Source organism: Mus caroli, unplaced genomic scaffold, assembly GCF_978045245.1.
Source record: "Mus caroli unplaced genomic scaffold, Mus_caroli_1 scaffold_19, whole genome shotgun sequence".
In the NCBI taxonomy this organism is placed as follows: Eukaryota; Metazoa; Chordata; class Mammalia; order Rodentia; family Muridae; genus Mus; species Mus caroli.
This window is the reverse complement of record NW_028227274.1, coordinates 58,682,925-58,695,412: the sequence shown is the minus strand read 5'-3', so window position 1 is coordinate 58,695,412 and position 12,488 is coordinate 58,682,925. Positions and strand designations below refer to the sequence as shown.

Sequence of the window (12,488 nt, the reverse complement as noted above, 5' to 3'; positions counted from 1 at the left end):
TCACTTGCACCTTCAGGGAGCCCACAAAAAAAATCATGACATAGTTTAGTATAATTCATTTTATTTCCTCCCTTCTTTCTTGGTCCTTCTGTATTGCATTCTTCCCTAAAAGGAATCATGATACATTCTTAGTATAACTATTTTATTTACTTATGTTTTACATTTTTTCCTTTACATATATCTGTCTCTGTATGTATGTATGATTGTACACTTCCCATAGTTTGTGTTCAGAGGACAGAGGACAACTTGTGGGAGTTTATTTTTATCTTATACCATGTGAGCTCATCGGATTGAACTCAGGTTTTCAGGATTAGCAGATGACACCCTTACCCACTGAGCCATCCTCTCCCCAGCCCCACAATACCCTTACTTATTGAACTTTTAGTATATTTTAAGTCCTTTATATGATCACCAATACAACAATATTATCTATAATTACAAATTTAACTCAGAGAATGGTGTTATTGCCAAAAATAGACAGCTAGCAGGATTGTAGAATTGGTTTCCAGCTGCCCGTTAAGTGACTGCAGTACAGAAGGCTTATCTCACACTGAGCCAATATTTGTTTTTCTTTTCTGCTGTCCATTAGTTTTCTTTCTTCTATAGTTCTCTCTTCTTTTTTTTTAAATACAACTTCACAAGCATTTATTAAGTCACAGCACATGCAAGCTGTCAGAATAAAGATGAGAATGATCTGGAACCCAGCCTTAAAGCTCCTATAGAACCTTAATTAGAAGAGAATGCAGACACAGCACTAATCCCAAAGGAAAGTCACTGTAGTTTAATACTTGTCTTCCTACTACATAGCAATAAGGACATAAACTAAGTCTAGGAGAGCATGGGGCTACCACACCTATAATCACTTGGGAGGTAGGAACAGGAGGATGAGGAGGTCAAGGCCATCCTGTGACTACAGAGTGTCTGAGGCCAGCCTGGAGAACATGAGGCCTTGTGGGGTGCTTGCAGAGGCAACTAAACGGAATCTGGAGTTACAGAGAGTTGTGAGTCTTGAATCTGGGTCCTCTGGAAATGCAGTTAGTGTTCTTCACTGCTGAGCCATCTCTGCAGCCCTGGTAAGAGGTAGATCCTTCAGCACGTGGGGTCTAGTGAAGGTGTTTAGGTGCTTTGTGTACGTCCTAAAAGGGGTTTGTGTGACCCCGTCCCTTCTATTGCTTTTGCTTCCTGGTTGTGGGATGAACAGTTTATGTGGCTACATGTCGATCACCAGTGTAATCCAATACTATCCTGAAACACCTAGATGATTAGATCTGCCCAGTTATGTCATGGAAACTCTGAAATCATAAGCCAAAATTACCTTGTATTTTTATAGTTTTTTTTATTTTCATATACCAGCTGTTTGTGTATGGTGAAGAAAAACTGACATTTGTTGGCCTAGGCATTTTGGATAAGGGATATTCAATCTTTACTTCAATTAAACTTTAAAATAACTTGAGGTATTTTTTCTTTGTAAACAGGTGTTTTATATTCAATAATTTGCATTACATTACTATAATGTGAAACGAATTTATTAACAACCAAGCCCCCATTGTATAATATTGGGAGTTTTTGAAAGGTTAAGATTGTCAGCAGAGGTCATAAGGCTGACACAATGCCAGGAGTGATGCTTTCATAGAAAGATCAAGAACAATCCACACACGCAGGAAGGAAAGTCAAGGGTGGACATGAGGATGATTGATCTCCCCAAGGATCTGACTTTGGTGGTGCCTGGATCTTACATAGCCAGTGTGTGGATGTGTGAGAAATAAGTCCACAAGCCATTGTTGCTGCATTATTATTATCTCCTTCTTCTGTTTCTTTTCAGCCCTTCTTACTTAGTTACTGTTGGTTGTCTTCTCTTTTAAGGGAAACAATGTGTTATGTCTGGAAATAGGAATTGAGGTTATCAACAAACAAAAGCAACATTGTAACGTGTCAATCAATATTAACGTGTCAAGGGTGTACTGGAAATGTCAATGCGGACAGCAGTCTTTGTAATCAACAATTTATTAAATATTATAGCATTTCTTTACAATCATAATCAAGATAGATAATGATAGAAAGAAGGAACCCAGAGTTCTCCACGGGAACTGGGACAGAATTATAGATGTTGTTTTTTGCCTCTAGAAAGATTCTGATAGGTGTTTGAAGAATTGATTGGTAATAGTAAACTTGTGATTGGTGGTCATGCTTTCTTTTACTTTGGTTCTTAAAAGTCTTCTTGTTAATAAAATCTGTAAACCATGCAAGTCACTTTCTAACACAGGCATAATGAGGGTGAGAAGAAATGTTCAGGGGTGTGTGTGTGTGTACCTTGTGAAATGCAATGAGCCCTCAGAGCATGATGCACAGAAAAAAAGGAATAATTGTCCACAAGTTCCAGAGAGGTAGAGGTTATAATAGAAAATTATTTTAAGGCAGTGTAGTGGTGACACCAAGCTCAGCATTTGTGTGTGTGTGAATGTGTGTGTTTGTGTTTATGTGGTGTGCTGTATGTATGTTTGTGTATATGTGGTGTGCTCTCTCTCTCTCTCTCTCTCTCTCTCTCTCTCTCTCTCTCTCTCTCTCTCTCTCTCTCTCCCTCTCTGTATTTGTGTTCAAGCATGCATGTGGAGTTCAAATACAGAGAAAAAGATTTTAGGGAATATAAACAGTTGAAGAGGGATTGGAGATTGTCAGGTTCTGACATAGTATTAACTTGTGACCCTATTCCTTAGTTTTCTCAGATAGATACAGTAGATCAGCTAGTATAACGAAAAGATGTCAGAATGGGAATTTATCTAATGATTCCCTGGTATTAACCAGTTGGTCTTGTAATTGTCAGAAGCTATCAGCAAAATGAGTTTGAGCTATTTTTTAAAATATGCCTCTTTAAGGAGAACTTTGGCATCTTCAGCCACTGTATCGAGGAAATGAAATTGTAGGTAATAGGTTTTCCTGAAGTAAAGACCTGTTGCCAGGAGCCCACCATTAGCTGAGGCAAATTTCTCCACACAGCTCAAAAGCAATCCTCCTAATGTTTCCTCCTTAATTTCCAACAAATTAGGAGATTTAAGTTTTTTTTTCAACAGTTCAACAGGCACTTGGGCATCCTTAGCTATGAATATTAGGGATTCATCATCGACTCCAAAGAGGTCACGATAGTGGTCTAACCTCCTCTTTAGCCTCTCCTTATCCAAGTCCTTTAAAATGCCCACTACAGGAACAGTCGCCAAAAGTCCATCCTTCATGGCCTGCAACCAGATATACTGCTTAGTAGAGTTGTACTTTTTTTGAATGGCTGCCTCAGTTATATTAGGCAAGGAAAGCAGAAAGTTGTGGCGCTTTTCAGCAGGAAGGTCCTTAAGCAGGGTGTCCATCAGGACTGGAAAATCATAGTCAGATAAATCGTGGTTAGATATCAAGAAAACCTGAGGTTCATCAATTTTATTCTCCCTAAATGTATCCAGATAGTAATTTCGGATCTCATTCAGGGTGTTTTCTCTGTTAAAGGTACGTGGTTTGGATTTCTTTTGATTGTCTAGATCACAGTCCACCTTGCTTCTCACGAAGTAGTAATTCTTTTTCATAATTCTGATTGCTTCAGCGAGGTCTAGTTCTTGCTTTGTAAATCGTAAGGAAGAAACAATAATGAAGAACTCATACTTTTTGAACTCTACTTTTTCTAGATAATCTTTTGGTTGAAATTTCATAGTTCCAATACCAGGAAGGTCCCATAATGTCAAATTTTTAATTTTGGGGTGTTTGTATGAAGCTACTTTGATGGTTGTCTCTGTCACCCCCACTTCAGCTGCACTTTCCTCTTCGTCTGTAATCTCTCTCAAGGCATTGATGAGGCTGGACTTCCCTGCTCCAGACTCTCCTGTCACTGCAATATTTATTGGGGCATTATCAATATTTTTTAATGCATCACTGATTACAGAGTTTGCCCCCTGAATGTCCCCCTTTTTCAGGCATAACTCTATTGAACGGGTGGTTTCCTCAGAAATGATTTTGGTTTCTTGCTTATAATTCCTAAAATATTCCGTGAAGCTGGACTCCAAATTTCCTTTGTCTTCATCCTTAGGTATATCAGAGAAGAGCTGACCCATGATTGTAGCAAAAAAGGCACTGAAAGAAGAAGAGAGAGTAAGATGCAAAAGATTTAAAATGCCTTTGTGCTTCTCACTGTGTTCTCTATGACTCAGACTCAATTATGTTCTGATGCTGATTAGTTCCCATATATATTGTGATGGTTATTCTTTGTCAGTAAGATACAATCTAGATACCTTTTGATAATGGAAACTTGGGATGAGGAATTGCCTCTATCAGATTGGAATGGGGGCATGCCAGTGGGACATTTTCTTTCTTTTTTCATTCTTTAATCTTTTTCTTTTTTAATAGTCTAGTCTTTTTACACTCCTAGTCTGCCCTCTGACTATTCCATATCCCATACCTCCTCCCCCAGGCCCAGTCTCCAAGAGGATGTCCCCACCCCCACCCCACCAGACCACCACACATATACAGCTGAGAACTGCCAGAACTTGACTAGGTGAGAGAAGATGCATCTAACCCCCAAATATTTGTCTGTTTTATTTTATTTTCAAAAGATGTAAGTGCAAGTAATACATTTGGTTGAAATAATTTTTACTTTGCCTAGAATTTCCTCTCCTTCTGTCCTTTTCATGGATTGGAATTCCTCTTGAGGACTGTAAGCTTGTAATAATCTAAAAGTTTTCCCTTAAAGTCCATGTTAAAATCCATTTATCAGTACAATATTTCAGTGTCCTCATTCATCATTTAGATCCACTGTTTTCTTTTAAACTGTTTATTTCTTGAGAAGAATCCAACTGTGCACTGAAGATACATAGGTCCACTGTTAGAGTGCTTGCTCAGTATCAGTAAGGCCTTAGGCTAAGTCCCAAAATCTTGGGCTGTCTTCTCATCTTAGGACTTTGTACTTAGTGAGTGCTTCCTTTCCTTGATGCTCTCCCCCCATAGCTATCTGGTTATTAATTTTACTACTTTTCTGTAGGCTTTATTTCAGTTAGGCAGGATTTAGGAAAGAACACAAGCTGTTCTCAACTCTTCAATTTTCCCCTCCCATCCTTTTTTGTCTAGCTCTTGGTTTTGTGATGCAGACTCCAATATAATAGCCATCTGCAAGGTCTTCCCAAGGAAGATGAACACAGCAGACAGGAAGGCTGTGGCAATAATTAACTAGAAAGCAAGATCAACCTGAGACACAACAAACCTCATACACATTGAAGAGATACTCTGCTACCTGACCCATCCATTACAACCATCCTAGGGAGAGGAGTAAGAGGCAAGCAAATCAATCGGATATATATGTGTGTGTGTGTGTTGGGGCGGGGGAATTGCAGGCTGGTCTCCAGTCGAGCTGAGGTCTGAACTCTGATGGTCATAATTCACCTACATGACATGGTAGGCTTTCCCTCATACTCCTGGAACTATGGCCCATGCCTAAGGTACCACCTCCCACAGCCCCCACAAGAAAAGCATGGTCAGTAGTCATGTAAGCCATGGTCCAAGCTTCTGTTCTTCAGGATAAACTCCTCCCCAGTTACCTAGCAACAGTGAAGACCATAAAAAGGAGTGCTCAGCCTGCACCTCTCTCTCTTATTCCTTTGTCCTCTCATCTCTCTCACTTCTCTCTACTCTTCCCTCTCTTTGTCTTCTTCTTTCCTCTCTTGTTCCCCCCCTCTCCTACCTTCTCTCCTTCCCCTACATTTCTATAATAAAGCTCTTAAACCATAGAGTCTCTGCTCTGCTCCTTCAAGTTCCCCTGTGCACTCTGGTTAGTGTTGGGACCTTCTTCCCTCTTCCCTCTTCCCTCTCTCCCACAACCCTGGTGTCTTTAGCAAAGTAGCTCCAGGGGGTGGGGGTCACCAGTCAGGGCTGCCCCTTGGACACCCACTGAAGAGTGGGATAGAGGAATGCCCACCCAGGGATGAGTGGATAGGGTAGGTAGCAGCCCTCCCACGCCCAACTGACCAGAGAATAGGGAAACTTTGGCGGGGCAGTGGGTAATTTTTCCTTCAGTTCTTCCCCAGAGTCCCCTTTCCCCTTTTATTTTGTTCCGTATGTATGTATGTATGTATGTATGTATGTACGTATGTATGTATGTATAATATATATATATTAACCAAAATCAACATCCAGATCATCTCCCTTAGGTCTCCCTCAACTTGAATGATAGGCTGTATCCATGCAAAGCCAGTTCTGCCCAGCTCCCACCAAAGCCCCTCTAGCTTCCAAGCTGAGGATTTCCATTGTCTGGGCATGCTCCTGAATGCGTTCTTACCTATGTAATCTTAAGAGAAAAAGGATAAGGGTTAGAAGTTCTTGCCCACTTACCAGAAACTCCTGTGTCCAGTGGATTTGCTTACTGTAATTCAGCTGCAGGGAGCAAACTTCACTGTGTTCCAGGCTGTTCACATGAGACCCACCCCTGCTTTATCTGTGGAAGGCAGCAGATTCAACTGAGTTATATAGGTTGTACACATCCTTCTGGCTTATGCCCCTCCCCTCTTCTTGTGTGTGGTGGCCAATCATGGAGGAGCATAGATCTAATTACTTTTCAGAAACTCCTGCATTTCAAAGAAGATGAAAGTGAAACAAATGAAACAGCTGTTTTTCATGCCAGAAACACTTAATTTCTTGGCAGAAAAAGAAGGGCAGTCTTAAAATAACAGTGGGGGACATGGAAACTGATAGGGCATGAAGAAGCAGTTTACTATGTAGGCTTGAATGGAACCCTTGAGTTTTTCTGATCCCCGACTCCACAAACACAGCCTAAGCTAAAGTCACACAACACATTGTCGGGGAGTCTGTGCAGGTGCTAATTTTAGTCTCACTCTAGACACAATCCGTCCCCTCCTCTTTGACTATAACCTTATTTCCCTACCATTGTAAATTCACATTCTTTAATTTGTGTTGTCAACTCCTCTGTCTGGTTGGGAATTGGTCTGGCTAGGGCTTGACAGGTCTTACACATGCTGTTACAATCACTGTGAATTTAAACATGTAGCTTTCCTGCAGTGTTCAACAGACACTATTTTCTTGTATTTCCACCAACTCTGGCTCTTATGGTCCTTCCACCCCCTCCTCTACAGCCATTCCTGTGCCTTTGGAGGGAGACCTATGTATATTTCATTTAGTGCTGGGCATTTATTGATGTCTTATTCTCTGCACCTTGGCCAGTTGTGGATATCTGTATTGATTATCATCTATTGCATATATGAGCATCCAAAAGGGCTTAGGGATGTCTTAATCTATAGGTATAATGGCAAATCATTAGAGGTTGGTTTGATATATTCATTTAGCAGAATAATGGAATTAATTTCTAACTGAGGGCATATGACCAGTATAGTCTTAGTTTCTTGCCCAGATATAGTACCAAGTATGGGTTTCATTTTGTGGAGTAATATTAAATCCAATCAGGAAGTATTTGGTTGCTACCATGACATTCTTGTCACTATTACATTAGTGATTGCCTTAGTTAGGGTTTTACTGCTGTGAACAGACACCATGACCAAGGCAAGTCTTATAAAGGACAACATTTAATTGGGGTTGGCTTACAGGTTCAAAGGTTCAGTCTATTATCACCAAGGAAGGAGTATAGCAGCATCTAGGCAGGCATGATGCAGGCAGAGCTGAGAGTTCTACATCGTCATCTGAAGGGAAGACTGATTTCCAGGCAGCTAGGATGAGGGTCTTAAAGCCCACACCCACAGTGACACATCTACTCCAACAGAGCCACATTTTCTAATAGTGCCACTCCCTGGGCCGAGCATATAGGAACCATCAAGGTGGTTATGACTTATCTGGTCATTACTGAGGCTCACAGAGTTCACACCTGGGTATTTATGTTTCATTTTCATCTCTGGAAGTGTCACTAGAAAATTCCATCACTGTGAAAGCTAACCAGTACGTATAGAGCCAATATCAGTAGGTCAGTGTCAGCTTGATTTCCTCATGCTCTATAACTCAGGCACATAGTGTCCTTCACTAATAGGTTCTTACCATTAAGTTCTGCAAGGTAACCAACAGTACTGACAATGTCTTGTAATGACCAGGGATGACCTCACTGGCCAATGGGTCCAAAAAAGCTCAGTAATTCCTGGGTCTGGGCTTTTTATTAGTTACCCATGGTGTCTAGTACGAGCATTGTTGTCCAAGTAGAAAGTGACTCCATCTTCTTTTGAAGAAATATGTATATTGACATATTTATAGGAAACTTTTACATTAATAGGTTACATATAACATTTTGAAAATCTGATGCTTTTATGTATCTTTTATTTCCCTTCTCTACTCTTCCTTTCCACCTCAATTTAATCGGTCTTTACCTATAATTCTCTTTTAATTCTTATCTTTCCTCTCTTGGAAGTTCCACTCCTTATGTGTGCATGTGTGTGAGTGTATAGTGTGTGTGTATATATTTTGGGAATCCTGTGCAGTAGTAGATTTCCATTTTGAAAAGTCTTTACTGCCATCCAACTCTCCTTCTACCACATCCTCCCCTTCCTCCCCAGTTTAAATCTTCCTATTCTGTTGTTCTCTTTTAACCTTTCCTATCAGAGTGGCCTATCTCATCTCTCTTGAAAGTCCCACTCCACAACTCAATGGTAATGTCAAAACTTCGGTGGGTATTCCAAATGGAGCACACATATCTGAAGAGTGAAGGCTCACATCCAAAGAAAGACAAATGAAACGGTTCTTTCACTCTCTCAGAATGGTGCTTCAAGCCCCATTCACTTCCCCATGAATTTGACAGTTTCAGTTTGCTTCACAGATTAGTAATATTTCATTCTGTACAGTGTCACACTTCATTATCAATTCCTCAATTGATGGGCATCTAGATTCTTCCCATTTCTTGGCTAGTGTGAACAAAGCAGGAATGATGGCTGAGCAAGTAGCTCTGTAGTAAGAGAAAGAGGAGTTTGAGAATATTTCCCAGGGCAGCATGGCTGGACTGATATGGTAAGCCCATTTTCCCCTTTTGTGGAATTTCCACACAAATTACTTTGGTGGCTGCACAGGTTGGCACGCCCACCAGCAGGGACTGCTTGCTCTCCTTCCCCTACACCCACAACAGCATTTGTTGCTATTGGTATTTTTGTTTTTTGCCACTCTGGGGTAAGATGAAATGTCAGAGTAGTTTTGGTTTGAGTTGCCCTGATGGATAAGAATGCTGAATGTTCCCAGAGCTCTGCCTAGCATTTGGCTGTGTGTCATTGCATCTGTTTCCATCAGTTACTGCATGAAGCGTCTAGGATGGCAGTTGGGCTAGGCACCAATCTATGAGTATACCAGAATATTATTAGGAGTAATTTTTTTTTAATCCTTGGTTTCTGGGCTTTCCAACCTCTGGGTCCAGGCTGTCCAGGCAGTTTGTGGAAGCAGGAGCTTTCGCTTACTGTTTTGCCTGCCTAGGGATTCTTTCTTCCTTTTAGGTTGCCTTTTCTAATACAATCTATTTTCACTAAAAAACAAAACAAAAACAAAACAAAACTCTGCAAGATTGGAAGACACAGTGGGAAACTACAGTAGGAGAGGTTATAGGCTTAGAGAAGTGTTGAGTCACTCCATCTAAACTCTGCAATATATTTAACTTGTCAAGTCTCTCATTTCCGAGGAAGAAAGTAAGAAAGTATAGAAACCACTAGTTATGCCATAACTTTAAAGTACATTGCTCAACTATTAGCAAGGCTCTTAAATTCTATATCAACATTAATTGTAATACTACTTTTCATACAAAACATATTTTCATTAATACAATTTCATTATTTGCTCCAAGTTTCAGCTTTTGTAGCTTCAGTTAATTATTTTTGAATGCCTTATTGCTAGGAAAAACTTGTGTAAGCATGCTTACAAGTAATAGGTTCTGTGGAAGATTCAATTTCTTGCGTAGCTGAATCTCTCAGGGAACAACCATACAATAGCCAAAGACTGAAGGACTTAAGGTATTGTCAAGCGCAAAGATGAAATCAATTTTGAAAGCCCAAAGGGAAAAAGAATGGAAATAGTGTTCTTTAGCTTGTAGGCTAGACTTGATTTTAGCAAACAGAATACAAAAGAAACAGGTTATTTCCAATTTAGTATATAAAAGGCCATGAAATCTCTTCTGTGTGTTCTATGTGTTCGCTCTAGTCACTTGGTCTATGTAGAATTGAGCTACCGTATTGTAGACTGGGTAGGAGAGGGCCAATGGCCACAACAAGTGTCCTTCGGGCACTGCTTGACAAAGGACCTGTGTTCAGACAACTGTACTGACCAATCACTGCCCTTGGTAGAAATTTGCTGCACAGCCTTTGCTTGTGTTTCTGACATGGTTCATATTTGAATTCCTTGCTGTTAAGGGGCCCTCACTGGAGGTTAGGGCTTGGGAAAATGTAACAATTCTTATCAAAGTTGTTGTTAATAAGAATAAAATTAATGGGAGTTCCCTGGGAGAATCAGCTGTGAAGGAAATTGAGTTCTCCACAGAACCTATTACTTAAAGCAGAATTAGTAAGCAAGAGACACAGAATTTGAGGGAATAAACATTAAAGTAGACAACCTTTGGAAAATTTCAGGAGTTGACAAACCATAACTGAATCATTAGGATTTCATGCCATTTTTTCCATGGATTTCCAGCTTCAGAAACCTGGAACTAACATGGACAGGAAAAGATTTTGGCTATACAACTGATGCCCATGTCAGTGGTACCCTCCTGAAGGCAAAGCAAGCAGTTTCAGGAATTCTGATGTTCTTCTACCTTTTATAGGACTGTAATAAAGATAGGGATCATATTGAAACAAGAGTTTACGGCAAAGACACAGAGAAACGTTTTTGCTCATTGAACTGCCTGGCTTTCTGAGCAGGGTTTTCTGATTGGGACTTTTTCTCTCCCAAGAAAGAAGATTGCCATTATTTAAGCAATGCTTGTGTGCTGCCAAATCAGGCCTCACCATACTTTAAAAGTCAAAGGAAAGGGTGGTGGTCTTATATCAAATATAAAGTAAAATTACAGAAGAAAATGGGAAATTAAAAGACTGAGAGGCTGAATTTCCATAGAAAGATTAAATATTCGGGTTAATAAGACAATACAGGAAAAGCTTGATAGAACGGGTAGTACAACAGAACTTCCCTTTTTTGAATGATGTTTTAAAAATTTTTAATTAATCATTACATTCATTTACATCTCAAATGATATCTCATTCCCTATTACCCTTCCACAGTACCCCATCCCATCCATGCTCTCCCCCTCCCCTTTGCCTTTATGAGGGTGCTCCCCCATTCATCCATACACTCCTGCCCCACTGCTCCAACATCCACCTTTCCTGGGACATCAAACCTCCACAGGATCAAGGGTCTCCCCTCCTGCTGATGTCAGACAAGGCCATCCTCTGCTATTTGTGTTTCTGGAACCACGGACTCCTCCCTGTACACTCCTTGGTTGATGGTCTGGTCTCTGGGACCACTGGGTGGTCTGGCCAGCCAACATAGTTCTTCATATGGGGTTGCAATCCCGCCCCCCAGCTCCTCTAGTCCTTCTGCTAACTCCCCTACCAGGGTCTGTGAGCTCAGTCTGATGATTGGTTGTGAGTTTCTACATCTGCATTGGTTAGGTGCTGATAGAACCTCCCAAGGATCAGCCAAACCAGGTTCCTGTCAGCAAGTGCCTCTTGGCAACAGCAACAGTGTAGGGGGTTGGTGTCTGCAGACAGGAAGGACCCCAAGGTGGGGCAGCCCACAGATGGCTCTTCCTTCAGTCTCTCCTCTATTTTTATCCCCCTTTCCTTTAGACCAGAACATTTCTGGGTTAAAACCTTTGAGATGGTTGGGTGGCCCCATCCCTCGACTGGGGATGGTGCCTATCTACTGGAGGTCGTCTCCATAGGTTCTATCGCCCCCTCACTGCACATTTTAGCTAAAGAGATCCCTTTGGGTCCTGGGAGCCTCTGGCTTGTCTGGTGTCTGGGACCTTCCAGTGGCTACCCCCAGTTCCTTAGCCCCTACTACTACTACATATTTTTATTCGATTTCTTGACCCCATGTACCTCTCTTCTCTCTCCTCCAGTACATGATCCTGTCCCTTTTTCCCTCCCCCTCCTCTCTCCCTTCTAGGTCCCCCTCTCCCTCCACCTTTCATAATCATCCTGTTAGACCCTCTATGCAGGACTGAAACATCCACACATGGTCTTTCTTTCTAAGCTCCATGTGGTCTGTGTGTTGTGTCGTGGGCATTGTGAGCTTTTGAGATAATATCCATTTACCAGTGAATACAAATCATGTGTGTTCTTTTGTGTCTGGATTTTCTTAATCAGGATAATATTTTCTAGTCCTATCCATTTGCCTAAGAATTTCATGAAGTCATTGTTTTTAATAGTTGAGTAGTACTCTATTGGGTAAATGTACTACATTTTCTGTATCCATTTCTCTGTTGAGGGACATCTGGGTTCTTTCCAGCTACTGGCTATTATAAATAAGGCAGTTATGAACATAGT

At 40.9% G+C, this 12,488-nt stretch overlaps 1 protein-coding gene across 1 annotated transcript; it reads right to left on the bottom strand.

The window, feature by feature from the left end:
* Nucleotides 1–1,338: 1,338 nt before the first annotated feature.
* LOC110285032 (interferon-inducible GTPase 1-like) lies at nucleotides 1,339–6,453 on the bottom strand. Its single transcript, XM_085833692.1, has 2 exons — nucleotides 6,355–6,453; nucleotides 1,339–4,107 (listed from the first exon to the last, which is right to left on the bottom strand). The coding sequence occupies exon 2, from the start codon at nucleotides 4,086–4,088 to the stop codon at nucleotides 2,847–2,849; it is 1,242 nt and encodes a 413-aa protein (XP_085689818.1). The 5' UTR covers nucleotides 4,089–4,107; nucleotides 6,355–6,453; the 3' UTR covers nucleotides 1,339–2,846.
* Between the last annotated feature and the right edge of the window lie 6,035 nt (nucleotides 6,454–12,488).